Raw genomic sequence first — 15,396 nt, 5'->3', positions numbered from 1 at the left:
GCACCCCAATCCCTGTCCACTACCATCCCTGCTCCGTGTGCACACGCCCAGGCCCGTGCACCCGGGAACATCACCTCCCCTCCCGCCCAGGTTCACTCCTAGGCCTCTCTCAGCCGCCTATCAGCATGTCACCTCCTCCAGGCAGCCTGTGCTACTTCCCTTGGGCCGTCTGCCACCTCTGGGGGTAGGGGCCTCGCCTGGCTCATCCCAGCGTCTGCAGCGCCCAGCACGCGGCGGGCCTTGAGCAGGGTCACCGAGCGCGGGCCTAGGGAGAAGTGGACCAAGGGCATGAGGGAGGAGGGAAAGGAGGCGTCAGCGGGAGGAGCGTGGGGCGGAGGCGGCAGCGGGAGGGGGCGCGCGCGCAGGCTGAGGCAGCCCAGGCCTGGGGCCGCGCGCCCAGCCTGAGCCCGCCCCGCCGCCGAGCGTCACGGAACCTGCTTGAAATGCAGCCGAGGAGCCGGGGCGGGCTGCAGCGGCGGCGGCGGCGGCGGCGGCGGGGGCAGCGGCAGCCCCGGCGCCGCGGCAAGGACTCGGAGGGCTGAGGCGCGGCGGCGGCACAGGGTGCGCGGGGCGCGGCGGCCGGAGCCCGGGGCCCGCCATGGGCCGCCCCGAACGGGGCGCGCTCCGGCCGCTGGCGCTGCTGCTGCTGCTGCTGCAGCTTCAGCATCTCGAGGCGGCGGCGGATCCACTGCGCGGCGGCCAAGGTGCGTGCGGCCGGTCCCCGGCCCGGCTTTGCGCCGCGGGAGCGGCCAACAAAGCACGGCCCGGGGGCCGGGGGGCGGGTTGCGCCGGGGCCCCCGAGCCCGGGCCTGGCAGGGAGGCGCCCGGGTGGGATATGCTCCTCGGGACCCAGCTCTCCCTTAATTTGCCCAAGACCCCCGACCCGCGGCTCCCTGTGTGGTGGGCTCTGCCCTCCGGCACCTGCTCTTGGGGGATGGGCGCCGTGGGGGCCGGGCAGGCCGGGAACTTTGCTGGGGGTGATCACTGATGCTTTCGGGAGGGCTGTGTGATTCTCGCCGTTGGTGTTAATTTGACACACGCGCTCCGCGGCGGCGATGAGCGGAGCCGGGAGACTACCCCGCCTGACAATGCGTTTCCGGCGACCCCTGCGTGTGGCAGAGAAAGAGGGGCTGCGTGCGAGGCGGATGTGCCCGCAGCGCCCAGTGCGCGTGTCGCGGCGTGTTCAGGGGCTCCCTGTGGGCTGTGTCTGAGTGGATCTCTCACTGAGGGCCGTGTGTGCGGGTGAGTGTTCTGAATGGGGGGCATACCCAAGTGGTGGGACACCGACTGTGTGTGCCTGCCACAGAGCAGCCCGTCATCCCAGGAACCCTTACCATCCTGCCCTCCTTCCTGATCGAGGGTGCCAGAGGCCTCCAGGTCGTTGGCTTCAGCATCGGGCCCTCTCCTTCACTCAGTAGACCCCTCCCCGCGGCCGGGATCGCTTGTTCCGGGGATCCGGCTCACGTCCCCTCTCCCCCGCACAGGGTCGGTCAAGGAGTGCGAAGAGGACCAGTTCCGGTGCCGGAACGAGCGCTGCATTCCCTCTGTGTGGAGATGCGACGAGGACGACGACTGCTCGGACAACAGCGACGAGGATGACTGCCGTGAGTGGCCGGCCGGGAAGGGAGGGAAAGGTGGGGGACGCCTTGCCCAGCGTCCACGTGCCTGCAGCCGCCACCGGCCCACCTGCCTGGACCTTTACTGCCGGAGCCTGCAGCCGGGAACCCTCCCGGGAGCCCCTTCCCTCCAGGCACTGAGGGACCCAGCGGGTTCTGGGCAGCCGGCAGGTCCTGATGGAGCCGGGGGCGAAGCCCGGCGCAGCAAGGCCCGGGAGGAGGGCACGCCACGCCCGGGTTGCTGGGCTGGAACTGTGGGGCGGCGACGCGACGGTCCCTGCAAGCGTCTAGCTTTCTGCGATCAGGCCCTCCGGGACTCTTGCCTAGGCCCCACGGAACGCGCGCGTGTCGCAAAGTTCCAGGCAACTCTGGGCCTAGCCTCACTCCTTTTCCTGCTGGGTTTTTGAATGAATGGGCTCCCCGGGGCCCCTGATTGGCTGTGCGAGGACCACCCCATAGGTCCCTGTGGCCGGAGCAGGCCAATCGTGGAACGGCCGGGTGTGCAGTTTTCTGGCGCCCTTGGCGTTGGGGCCCTGCCCTGGCCCCGCCTTGGCCACACCCCCGCGCCTCCCCTGGGTAGTAGGTGCAGGCGGGGCACTGGCGCCCGCTGCTTTTCTGCCTAGTCATGGTGAAGACGTTTCTTGTGCCACCCTGGTTGGCTGACTGCTCTCTCCTGCCAGCCAGAGTGAGGCATGAGTCATGGGGCAGAGCAGGAAGGAGGGGGCCAGAAGGATGAGTTTGTTTCCTGGAAGGGGCGTGAGGATCCCAAGGCCGCGCGTGAACCCATGGTCACGTGCAGGTGGCCGGCCGCCTTTGCTGAGAGTGGTGTTTGTACACCCGGGCGCGACTGCTTTGGAAGCTGTTTCGTGAGGTGCATACGGTTTCTGATGTCTGTGGGACCTGAAGCGAGTTAGCAAGCAGTTGCCACAGTGGAAGGAGTATAGTTCCAGGAACAGATAAACAAGACTCTATAAAAACACAGACGCGGGCAGTCATTCATTCATCGTTACTGAGCACCTGCTGTATGCCAGGCACTGGGACACTTTGGAGAACAGGCCCACCCCACAGGCCAGGGAGTGCAGGTTCTGTGGGAGGAGGGCAACAGGTGGACAGGCCCACAGCACCACGCAGTGGCAAGAAGGGTAGAGGGACCACCTGGACAGGCATTGTCTGTTGAGTTATAGTGTTTTTTTTCGGGGTTTGCCAGTCAGCCTCCAGGTTCATTCTCAGACCAACCCAGATTTGGCTGTGTGACATGGGCGCATCTTTCCCTCCTGTCTCAGTTTCCTCTCCTGACCACTTGGGCTAATGATTCCTGCCCTGGTTTTGAAGACCAGTTCTAGAAATGTAATTGAAAATGATGTGACTAACATGTGCCGACTGTTAGCTGTGTGCCAACCACTGTGGTAAGTGCTTATCTTATATAAACTCCAGTAACCTTCAGAGCAGTCCTATTTTATACACCAAAACAAACCAAAAAACACAAAACAAAAAAACCCCAAGACACTGAGAGATCAAGTTAGTTATTCCACAGCTGTTGAGCTGCTAAGTAGGAGCTTAAATTTAAGCACCTGACTCCAGAGTTCTTAGCCTAATTATGACCCTAACCATTTCCCAATGCTATTGAAATTCTGAAAATGCCTGAGCCAGGGTAAAATGTGATAGTCTCCTCGCCCGGAGTTGTTCTTCTGTGGTTCCCTTACAGTGGGAGTGCTGAGGATGAGACGGGGAAGTGAAAACTGTGCATTTCTGGGCTGGTTTTACCTTATCCCTGGCTCTGTATAACAACAGTTTTGTGGAGGGTGGCTGTGAAGAGCAGAAGTGTTTCTTGTCATCCCCCTTTGTAGATAAGGACTCTGGCTCAGAGAAGTTGAGTGACTTGCCTAAAGTCACACAGCTGAGAGTGACAGAACTTGGTCAGGGTGTCCACCTGCCTCCTAGCTCAGGGGCACTGTCTGCTCCGGTGGGAGTGTGGGGCAGAAGGACCCAGGAGGGTGATCCGGGTGCTTTTCATCTCCATCGAGGCTCTGGGCAAGATGGAGGAGTGAAGTAGCACGTGGCTGGGTGACCCCAGATGGGACCAGGGCCAATCTGATGACCACTCTGGGCTCCTGCTTTCATTCTGAGATGGATGGGGTGAAGTCACAGGCAGAGAGTTAGTGAACAAAAGCAACCGACGTTGAGGGCTTTGCTGTTGGTGTCAAGTATCCGTCCCCAACACTGGATTTTTCTGGACTTGTTTCCTCATCTGCCAAATGGGGGGTAGCTGTTGCTCCACCATCAGTTATACCCATAGAAAGTCTTCACATGGGGCTGCTGAAGAGAAGGGAATGGATGAGTGTTCACACCACCAAGGTCTTTAGAAAGGGACCCCTAGGGGCCAGAAAGAGAAATCTTGAAGAAAGGGGTGGGAGCTTTGGGTGGCTGTATGAGGCGGCGTGGTGTTGGAAAATGGTCTTTTGTCACCCCTTCCTTCCCCATCTGGGGAGTTCCCTCCATTCCGGGCCACCTGCCGAGCTGCATTTCTTGGAACCATCCTCCCTGCCTTATGGACCACTCCAACCATTCCACCCTGTGAGAGGGCCTGAATCACCCCATCTCTATACCTTTCGGCATGCAAAATGGGGATTGCCATTTGTAAGTGAAGTCTCTGTGGGGCAAAATGAGTTCAGGCTCCCAAAGGGGCCAGAATGCAGACCATAAATTCTGAGAGCTGATGGAGGTTGGAGGGAGGGAGCTTGTATGTGGAAGAAGCCAAGGAAGGCTTTCTGGAGGAAGAGACAGCTAGGCAGGCCTTGAAAGATGGTAACTAATGCCATTCCCTCAGAGCTTACCATTTAAAAATAGGTGATGCAGTCTCCACATTATAGAGGAAGAACTGGGGTTCAGACAGGTGAAATGACTCCCCCAAATTCACACAGCTCCTCAGGGTTGGAGCTGGAACTCAAACTAAGACCTTCTAAGTGCTGAAACTTACCCGCAGCGGATGGGACTTGGCCTTTTGGAGACACAGATAGAGCTGACAGGGATGGGGAAGGGAAAGGCTCATGGGGTTTCAGTTCCCAGCTCAAAGGGCCTTCAAAGTGGAGGAAGGGGCTGGAAGCCCAGGGGCGGCCCGGCCGGGGGAAGGGGTGGAGTTCCTGGCTGCACCTGGGTCACGTAGGCCAGCTGGCGCCTTGGCCTCAGTTTCCTGTTGCTGCTTAGTGTCTGGGAGCAGAGACAGGGGTTCTGGTCTCCAGCCAGCCCTTTGCCCCCGGAGTAGTAACAGCAACAACAATGAACACTTACTGAGCACTTGCTGCGGACCAGGAGTTGTGCTGAGATTCTACACGTATCACCTCGTGCACCTCAAGTCTATAAAATGGGGTGACTCTTGGAAGTACCCGCATTTTCCTCATTTTACAAAGGCACAGAGGGTTTAAGGTGTATGATTTTTAAGTGAAACTGAAACTGCTGGGGTGTGAATGCAGGCACCCAACTAATGGAACTTGTGCTGCATCAAGCACTAGCTGACGACCTCAGGCAAGTCCTCCCAGGCCTCTGTTTCCCCATCTTGAGGGGACATCAACCCCCCCACTCCACTTCCAGCTCTGGGAAGAACTCTGCGCTTCTCCGTGTGGATGGACTGCTTAGACAGGTGGACCGGTCGTATGCTCAGTTTCCTCTACCTGTTCAGGCTTCTTTAGGCTGCCCTGTTCTCCCAGCCCCCATCACCCCTCCGTTCCAGTTTTAATAAAGAGTGGCCGCAGCAAGGTCTCCCATGGCCGAGAGTTCATTAGCTGGCAAGGCCAGGCCGCAGGAGTGCTGAGGCCTGCTGGGAAGCAGCCTTGTAAATAATTAAAGCTCGGCCACAGCTCCCAGCTGGGGCTGCAAGCCCGCATCTGGTCTTCAGTGTGCCTCCTGGCCTAGGCCATTCTCACACCCCTGACATGAGGCCCAGCTTCGTGTCCTTTTTTGGATGGAGTCATCTGACGGATCATGCTGCGCTCTCTGAACCTTGGTTTCCTCATCTGACGCACCAGCTCCACCATTCGGAGTCCTCCTGAAGCTCCCATGTACCCATAGGATAGGGTCAGCTTAGACTCCTCTGCATCTGGCCCTCTGTGACCAGCTTCCGCTGCCCACTGCCCTCCAGCCCCTTCCTGCTCTTCTTATGAACCTGTGACACCAAACTTCTGTCACATTCTGGCCCTCCTACTGCTTCTTACTGCTAGGCCTTTGCACGTGCCATTCCATCTGTATGGAACACTTTCTGCGCCCTCACCTGGCTACCTTCTTTTTGTCATCTTAGAGTCATCAGTGCAGGTATCACCTCCTCCAGAAAGCCCTCCCTGCTACCCTCTTTCCCCAGGGCTGAGATACAGGAGTCGAAAGAGGGGACTTAGAGATGTGTGTTGGAATAACTCAATGTGGCCTTGAATCAGATACTCCTGGTTTTCTATCCCAACTGTGACTTCTGGCTGAATGGCCTTGGAGGTGATAATAGTCTCTCCCTCCCAGTGATGAGGATTAAGTGAGATAGTGTCCCTGGTAAGCAGTAGGTGTTCAATGAATGGCAGTGGGTCTGTCCGTTCCTGGAGGAGGAGTTTCACTGAGGTCTCTAGATACCTGTCTGCCAGGACCCCCTGGTTTTCCTGCCCACATTTGCTTAGCCCGAGATCCAAAGTCTCCCGCAGCTGAGGCGTGCCTCAGCCAGAGGGATCCCCAGCCACAGTGGAGGTGGTCCCAAGGCCATTCGGCCCTGAAATGGACCTGGGAGTGGAGAAAGGTACCTAGGGAGGGCCTGGGGGAAGAAATGAATCAAATAGGCCTGGTTGGTCTCAGTGAATGAGTGGCCGGGGCCCTGGGTGGGGCAGAGGAAGGCTTCCCTCAGGCCGTATGCTTGTCCCAAGGCTGGTTTCCAGACCTGTCTGTGCCTGGGACGGGGAGGAAGCCCTACAGCCCCCATGGCTCTGCCCCGCAGGGCCTAAGCTTCTCCCTTCACTAGGGCCAGGTCAGTGTCTCCACGGCTGGCCCCAGCAGGCCTTGGGAGTGTTTGCTGAAGACTCTCCCATGTGGCTTCCCAGGGGCTCTCCTGGGACAGAGTTCCCCTCTGGGAACCCCCTGGGCTTTCTCAGGCCTGCTGGGGGTTCTGAGTGCAATAGGCCTCAGGGCTGGTTGGCTTAGTCCTCTCGGTTGTCTGCAGGCAGCTGACTTGACAGTTTTCCCTCCTTGGGGAGATAGCAACAGCAGGTGAAACCAGAGAGATGCCCCCAGGGAGAGGGTGAGGAGCGAGAGGACCCAGAGGGCTGATGGAGCAGGAGGGTATAGGCTTATTTGTGCCACCCTTCAGGGCTGTTACCAAGTGGAAGTCTCCTGGCCCAGGGTCAGTGGTCAGACCCCCAGGCCACTGCCATCCCCATGAAGCCAGTCCTGGGCCTAGGGGAGGGTATGGGGCCCTGCTCTAGGGGCTGGGCAGCCAGGCCTCGGGGCCCTGGATCTCAGCAGCACTGGTAACACCTGCTCTGCAAATGCCCGCATGCCCAGATCACCCAGTCTTTGAAGGCCTGGTGGAGATGCCACCTCCCCCAGGTGGCCTTCCCTGACCTCTTGCTCCCTAGCCCCTGAGCTCCCACAGCATGTCCCTGTTCTCCCCTCGGTCTCAGATCTGTCTTCTCCACATTGTCTGCTCTGCTGTCCTTGTGCTGAGCACGAGGGATTCCAAAATAAATAGCTCCCTTGAGGGAATTACTAACAACAGATACTGGCTACTTCCCCCCATGCCTGGCATCATGTTGGACAATCTGAACTCATTAACGTTACTACTCACAACCCTGTGAGGGCTGTTTTCTTATTATTCCCATTTTAAAGATGATTGAAACTGAGGCTCAAAGAGAAGTGAGTTGGCCAATGTCATGATGTTTGAGTGCTAGAGCCAGGATTTGGCCCAGGCCTGTCCACTCTGGAGCCTGGGCTCTTCCTTAGCGTCTTCCTCTCTGAGCTTTGTCTACCTGGTTGGGGTCAGAGGGCCTGGGGCCCAGAGGTCATGGAAGAAGAGGGTGAGGGGCTGCAGTGTCCAGTGATGCCTCCCTGTGCTACAGGTTTCTGTCTAGGAGGGACCGTATTTTTCGGAGACCGCATGGAGCCCCAACATAAGGCCCCCCCTTGTCCAGCACCCTCCATGAGTGTGACCCTCCACAGTTTCCAAGGGCCTTCCTTGGCCATTGCCTGTGGGGTGGTGAGTACTGTTTCCATTGTACAGATAGGAAAACTGAGGACCCAGTGATATGTCTCTGATGCAGATGACTTCAAGGAGTGTCATTTCCAATATTACCATCCTTCCTCAGAAAAGGCCAAGAGCCCAAGTCATCCAAAATGTGGACTTTGGTTCTCTGACCCCCATGTAATTCGCTGACTCTAGGTCTCATACACACATAATTTTCTTCTGCTTGGATTGTCCTTCCGTGGCTTCTACCCATCCTTCAAAACCCAGCTCATTACCACGTCCATGAAGCCTTCCCTGTCTTCCGGGTGTGATCTAACCTCTCCTATGTCTGGATGCCCATGGCTTTGTGTACCCTTGTAATAGCCCATCGTAGGAGCTCGTGGTTGCTGGGAGTGTCTGTGGTGGGGGACCACAGGGCCTGGCCCAGAGCCGAGGCATTTGAGGGATGGTGTGTGCATGAATGAATGGACTGAGGAAATGTCACCCACTTTTGAGGGTGAGAAGCTGATATCGGTCAGATGTAGGGGACCCAGGGGCCTCTGAGAAGGCCCTGAGGGGTCCTTGAAGCTGGAGAAGGGAGCTGGGCTTCCTTTAGGGACCATAGTCAGGCCCCCTCTTGTGAGCTGGGTCACCTGAAGCCCCGAGGGCACCAGTGACATCCACAGTCACACAGGGCCTGGGCACGCAGGCCTCTCAGTGCTCACCCTGCAAACTTGGGAGCTTCCCAGCCCCAGGCTTCAGAAGGTGAAACCGAGGCCCTGGTGGCTGGACATCAGCTCCAGGTGTCAGCGGGGACCCATTCTCAGAACTAGGGTGTCCTCCGTTCCTGGGTGGGACTGGGTCAGAACAGTACGCTCCCAACTCCCACCTGCTGCCACCCCGCCCGCCCTCTCCTTTCCCTGCTGGACCAGGGAGCAAGGTGTTCTCAGGCTGCAGGCGGGCACTGGTTCCTGCACACAGAAAGGGAACGCAGGTGCACACTGCCCCTGGCTGCGGCCTGCTGCCCACCCCCAGATCGCTGGGAACTCGTCTAAAATAAAATTGTTAACTATAGTAAGAGTTCATGAGCATGCTCACTGCTGGGGGCTTTCTCATGCAAGACCTCCCTCAGCCGGTGCCTGGAAGCATCATCACTGCACTTCACAGGGAAAGAGCCGAGGCTCTGAGAGGTGAAGTCACTTGCCCCAGGCAGGTCAGCGGGTCAGCGGCAGGACTGGGCCATGCCTGTCCGGCTGCATTGTGACACAGGTGAAAGGAAGAGATACACGTTCACACATCCCAGTCACAGCTGCAGTAGGAGTGGCCTGGGATGTGCTGCGACCGCCCTTCCTGTCTAGGTACCCCAGGCATCCGTCTTTGCCAGCCCCTGCCAGTGGGTGTACCGGCTCCCTCCTGAGCAGCTCTGGCCCCTGGGTGCCCCCAAGTATGAGCGCGGCCCCAGGTGGCAGTTTTGATCATCAGTCGTACTCGCTATGGCTCATCTTACAAGCCGGTGTATGTCACAGGCCCTAGGAATAGCCCCTCGGCTGGAGTGGCTCAGGAGTGGGCCCTGCCTGTGAGCTCCCCCATCCCCCTGCACCTGGTTTGACCTCCCTGACCCTGGCAGGGCCCAGGCCAGGTGCCCACAAGCCGGCTGCTTTGGGGGCGAGGAACCCAGCTTATTATCAGGCCCCTTGGAACACCCTCTAGTGACTAGGAGAGTCACCCAGAGAGGCAGGGCCATGGGGCTCCTAGATCCACACAGTTCCCATGACCCCTCACGGCCTCCACGCACCTGCCCCTTGGATATGGCAGCCCAAAGCCTCTCTGAGGTCTGCCAGTCTGGGAGTACACGGGAATGGTCAACGTGACCACCGCCCTCCCTTGGTCACTGGCTTTGAGATGCTACAGGGGACTTTACCCCAGCCGCTCCGGAGACTATTTCAGTTTCCGGCCCTCTCAGCCTATTCGAAACACAATATGGCCTTTTCCAGTTTGTGCCTCACAGCTGCTCTGGGAGGAAGGTGGTGCAGGAGTTCATTATCGCCCCCATTTTCCTGATGAGGAAAGTGAGGCTCAGCAAGGGCGTGGGGCTCACCTGGGGCCACACAGCCTGTTACTGGTAGTGCTGAAGCTGAAACTCACTTCAATTGATTTCCTTTATTTTTCCAACGGAAGTAAGTTTTTCTGATTATATAAAGGTAATTTCATACTTGTAATTTAAAGAAAAGAAAACACACAGACAATTCAGAAAAGGGAAAAGAGGAAGGTAGGAGTCCCCCTTGGTTATACCACCGTGGGAGCTGCCTGTCCTCCCAGAGGTGTTCTTGCATTCTCTGCATGCGAGCTGGTGTGCATGAACATGTGTGTTTCTGGGGTTTTTTTTGTTTGTTTTTTGAGTGTTTTCGCAAAACGAGCGTGTGTTATGCCAGTTGTTTTCTCCCCACATCATGCACATCTTTCAGTGTCAGTAACAGTAGATACGTATTATCGTTTTAAAGGGCTAGATAGTAGTCCACTGCATGAATCTTCCCTAATTTAATGACGCAGTCTCCTACTGATAGACATGTGTTTAGTTGGTTATATATATATATATATATATATATATATATATATATATATATTTTTTTTTTTTCCTGTTCTACACAGTGCTGGGGTGAATATCAGTACTACATCTTTGTGCATTTGTCTGGTTCTTCCCTTAAGAGAAAGTCCTAGGAAAGGCATGGCTGAGCATGTGCGTTTTCATCCTCACCTTGTCGCTCTCCCTCAAGGAGATGTTTTCCTATCTCACAACACCCCCTGACTCCCCATGGCCCTTCCCAGACAGGCTGGCAGCCCGCAGGACCTCCCTCTTCCTTGAGCACACCTCACCCTGGCCCCGTGGGGCAGACAAAGTAGCCAGATCCAAGCCTCACAAAACAAAGCAAAGAGAAGGGACAACTGTGTTCTGGCCCCAAGGACTCCCCACCCCCACCAAAGAAAACAGAAGGGAGTATAACTGGTCTTCATTTTTCTCAAGATATTTGTAGAATCTGTCTGCTCCACAGCTTTATAAAAGTTGTTCTGCCCCTGCCCCTAACTTGCTGTGTGACCCTGCGTGAGGGGCTCTCCCTCTCTGAACTTCATCTCCCCTTTACCCATTGGTCCTTGCTCCACCTGCACTGGAACCAGCACTCTGAGCAGATTTCTTCTCCCTGGAGCTGGGCTCAGGACCAGTCCTGGCCTGGGGGAGGGGGACCTGTGGCCCTCGAGCTCCTTAATGCCTGGTGAGGGCTGGTAGGAGTGTACTTGGCTTTGTGGGTGGATTCCAGGCAGGCAGATGGAGGGTAGCTGGGCTTTTTAGGGTCCACTTCCAGAACTCAGCCCTAAGACCCGGGTTCCTTGGGCCACTTTCCCTTTTGTCTTCTTCCTGTGCCCGTGACTGCATTGGATGCAGTGGAGTGATGGAGAAAAATGGAGTCAGGCCACCAGCCCTGTGACCCACTAGCCAGGGTCCCTGGTATGGGTCTTATGTTCTGAGCTTTAGATCCTTGGTCTCTGAAATGGGGGTGATGAGCCCACCTCTCAGAGGTGTGCAGGCTGATGTAAAGTGTTCTGCCCAGACCTGGCCCTGAAGTGAGCATCCCCTTTCCCCTTCCCGAGCCCGTGATCCCCGCCAAGTAGAAGCAACCATCAACGGCTTTCCTTCTCCTCCTCCAAGGACATAACAAGAGGGCAGTTGCTGAAATAGCAGCAGGAGAGATGTAGGTCAGCTGGCCAGTTGGGAGGACTCGGCTGCCTGGGAGAACAGCAGCTTCTCGGGCTGGGAGGGACCGTAGGAATCACCTCATCCGCTGCCATCTGCACCGGGGGCCCCAGTGTGGCTGCTTCCTGGGTGGCCTAGGGGAGCTGGTTAAGCAGAGAGAACCAAGGAGAGCTGGTTAACCATCCGGGCCTGGCATAGTTAGTTATCTAGGAGGGGGCCTTGGTTCACCAGTGGGTCCAGTTTAACATCAGAGAGTTGGCAGCTGATGAGAGGCAGGAAGGGCCCGTCGGCCCAGGTTAAGCTGCTGGTATGAATAGCTGGAGGCCAGGGGTGGGCTTTCCTGGTGGCGTGAATCCAGGGATATTCACGCCAGTGCTCCTCCCGCCCTCCCTCCCTCTCCACTTCCTGGACCCCGAGCTGCCATCTGCTGCCCTCATCACCCTCAGAGCCGCACTCGGCCATGTGCACCGGCACACGTGCGTGTGCATGGAGTGTGCGTGCGCAGAGAGCGGGTGTGCACCAGGAGGGAAGTGACTGTTCTGGATGCACAGAGGCTGCAGGAACAAGGTGACGCTCTTCCTCCCATGCTGGCCAAGGCTGCCCAGCCAAGGCAAAGCCAAAGCCCCCCACTGGGCTGTTTGTGGCGGGGAATTATTTGTAGCTGGAGAGGTGCCAGCAGTCTCTGTTCCCAGCCTGCCCCCTGCCATGGCAGCCTCTCCCCTCCAAGCCTCAGCCTATAGCCCCCTGTCTGCACCCACCCACGCCCCACCCAGAGGGCTGAGGTTGATATAAATGCCATGGCCCAGAGACCAGGCCCACCTCAGCTCCACCCCTGCTCCTACCTTACCTAATGGCCATCAGCAGGTCTCTGCCCCTCTTGGGTCTCTGCTCACTGGGAGCTGGGCATTTCCAGGCCCCTCTCAGCCCCAATTCTCTGGGATTCTTTTGTTTTCCCCTGAGAACCACGGAGTTCACAGGAGCTCCGCCATGACCAGGACCCAGACGTGGCGGTCCAAGGAGCTGCCCCCGTTCCCTGAGGCCCAGAAGGCCCAGAGCAGGGAGCAAGGGCTGTGAAATCCAACCCATCGCACAGGGGATGTGGCTAAACTGTATGTGCAAAGCCGGAACCAACTGTTTATTAGCAGCACCTATATCCGCTCGGGGGTTTCCGCCTGTTTATTTTTTTGCTGAGTCTGACCAGGCCAATTCTTTAATACCTGTAGCCCCAGGCTTTAAATATGCTGCGTATGTAATGCTCTCATGTCTCCCCCTCTTTTTGTCCCCCATCTGCACAACTGCCTGCTTCTTGGAGGTGCATGGACAAGGCAAACACATGGCCTCCCAGTGTCAGCTAGACTGGGGTTTCCACTGCAGTCCTTCCACGTCCTAGTTGGAGGCCTGGGACAAGTCGCTCGAATCTGAACCCCAGACTCCTGCTCTGTGCACGCGGGTAATGAGCAATTCCTGGTCTGGGTACAGTATCTGAAGCCTCATTGGGTCTCACAGAGCCAGTCGGTTCTTCCTACACCGGGAACTGGGCCATACCAGGACACAGAGGTCTGCCAGCCATGTGGTTGGAGCCCCTGTTCTCTCTGCCACCCCTTCTCCCAGACCTCTCGCCCTCCCTCTCCCTGGCCTTTGGCCTCTCCCACACTTGCAAATTCTGCACTGAGTTCTCCCCCTGGAAGCAGAGGCCTGAGCCCTTGTCGCTGTTGATCCATTACGAGCGAGTCCCCCCCAGGCTCTCACCCTCACCACACCAGGAGCCAGGTAGCTTCACCTTGTCGCTGATTTGCTGAGGGACTTGGGCAAGTCTCTGCTCCTCCCTGGGCCTCAGTTTTCCCACCTGTGAGGATTGGATCAGAAGTCTGAGTCACTTTGGACAGCTTTTGAAATTCAGATTCCCTGACCCCTGTCTAGGTCTGACTCCAAACCTCTGCTTGTTGTGCGGCCAGGTGGGAGCCATAGACATGGGGGTGGGAAGCCCCCCAGGTCCCCTACGTCTGACTGCTTCTGCATTGCCTCATCCATGAGCGACTCCACTGTGACTCAGATAACAGCAGGGCCTCTAACCAGGCTGCCTGGGATTGAGTCCATCCTTCACCGCTTCCTAGCTGTGGGACCCTAGGCAAGTTACTTCACCTCTCTGAGCACTTGTCTCCTCTCTAAAATGGAGCCATCAACACCTAACCCTCTAGGTGGTTGGACGATTATATGAGTTTGTTTAGGAAAAGCACCAAGAATAGTGTCTGGACGTGATCAGTGCTCCATTCAAGATTTGCTCCACTTATTTTGACCTCTTTTTCTGAACCTCCATCTCCCATTTGTCCTCTAGGAATCCCCTCCCATGCCAGGCTGCTGCACTGCTGGGTGGGCTGGGAGGGGCCAGGGAGTGCCCCCAGAAGTCACCTTTGTCCCTGCTTCTTCCCCCGCGGCCCCAGGCCATAACTTACTGTCCTAATTTTATTAGGAAGAGTCCTTCCAGGGACCTCATTAGGAAATGAGCCCAGAGCCTTGGGGACCTCCAGGAGGGGTGGGGTGCAGGAGGAGTTTGCATTGTGTCTGATCCTGCCCAGCCCTTGGCCCTGTGCCCCAAATGTGCCCAGGAAGATAAGGGAGCCCAGCCCCTTAGACCTGTGACATGGAGCGTGGGCAGCCGGGGCCTCCGTCCTCTGCCCCCTGCCCAGCTTTGGCCTCACGCCCCTGGATGGGGGTGGGGAAGATTGAGAGATGAGGTTTCTCTTGTTCTGCTCCACCTGCCCCTGGTGCCCGCTGCCTCTGGCCTGGCACAGAGCAAGCCTTGGTGAATGTGTGTTGAGTGAATGAATGAGTGAGCTGTGGCTCTTGGGGCTGGAGCAGCATCTTTTTTTTTTTTAATTAATTAATTTATTTATTTATTTTTATTTTTGTCTGTGTTGGGTCTTCGTTTCTGTGCGAGGGCTTTCTCTAGTTGCGGCAAGTGGGGGCCACTCTTCATCGCGGTGCGCAGGCCTCTCATTATCGCGGCCTCTCTTGTTGCGGAGCACAGGCTCCAGACTTGCAGGCTCAGTAGTTGTGGCTCACGGGCCTAGTTGCTCCACGGCATGTGGGATCCTCCCAGACCAGGGCTCGAACCCGTGTCCCCTGCATTGGCAGGCAGACTCTCAACCACTGCGCCACCAGGGAAGCCCTGGAGCAGCATCTTCATTTGGCCAAAGCAGGCTCCCCACCCCCACCCCAATGCAGGAATCCCTTCAGCAGCCCCAGGGGCTGGAGTTGGGGAGGGGGGGGATTGTCTGCTTGAATACCTCCAGGGACAGGGAGCTCACTAAGCAACCTGATAGCTTTTTCTGTCCCTGGATAGCCCTTCCTGTTACAAAATCTGTCTTCCTTTCAATCTCAAATCTGTCTCCTGTGACGCTCCTGCCCTACCCAGCTCCCAGCTCTGTTTCTGAGACCTCTGCTCACAAACACGGCCCCCTACCTTCACTCCAAGCCTGCTCAATGTCCCTTCCTGGCCTGTGATAGCTGACATGCTGTGTGGCCTCGGGTAAGGCCTATCCCCTCTCTGGCCACTGCTTCTTGGGGCCTGGTGGGCTGCACACTCTGGGCTCTATAAATACTGGCTGCTTTCTGTAACCGTGACCTACCTCCCAAGGAAGTGGGGGGCTGAAGACAGATGTGCCGTGGCCAGCAGTAAAGGTGACACCTCTGCAGACAGCTTGTCTCCGGGTCAGCAAGGTGGCAGTGCCCAGACCCTGCGATGACCTGTGGCCGGGCACACGGGCACTGGGGGCTGTGCATGGACCTCTTCTGCCCTGAGGCCAGTCCACAGCATGGACACTGCCCTGGCCTTGGTTAGGAACCTG

At 57.3% G+C, this 15,396-nt stretch overlaps 1 protein-coding gene across 15 annotated transcripts in view; it reads left to right on the top strand.

The window, feature by feature from the left end:
• The first annotated feature begins 419 nt into the window (after window positions 1-419).
• LRP8 (LDL receptor related protein 8) overlaps window positions 420-15,396 on the top strand; it is an 81,617-nt gene continuing 66,640 nt past the window's right edge. For 8 of the 15 annotated variants that reach the window (XM_057546203.1, XM_057546202.1, XM_057546201.1 and 5 more), the window contains exons 1-2: window positions 421-704; window positions 1,485-1,604. In XM_057546203.1, coding sequence (XP_057402186.1) covers window positions 599-704; window positions 1,485-1,604 — 226 coding nt within the window. In that variant the 5' untranslated portion in view covers window positions 421-598. Of the gene's footprint in view, window positions 705-1,484; window positions 1,605-15,396 lie in introns of all 15 variants that reach the window. The other 7 variants (XM_057546204.1, XM_057546193.1, XM_057546187.1 and 4 more) reach the window with 3 other exon arrangements.

The sequence above is a fragment of the Balaenoptera acutorostrata genome, chromosome 1 (assembly GCF_949987535.1).
Source record: "Balaenoptera acutorostrata chromosome 1, mBalAcu1.1, whole genome shotgun sequence".
Classification (NCBI taxonomy): domain Eukaryota; kingdom Metazoa; phylum Chordata; class Mammalia; order Artiodactyla; family Balaenopteridae; genus Balaenoptera; species Balaenoptera acutorostrata.
The sequence above is the reverse complement of the archived record's forward strand: the minus strand, read 5'-3'. Positions and strand labels throughout refer to the sequence as shown.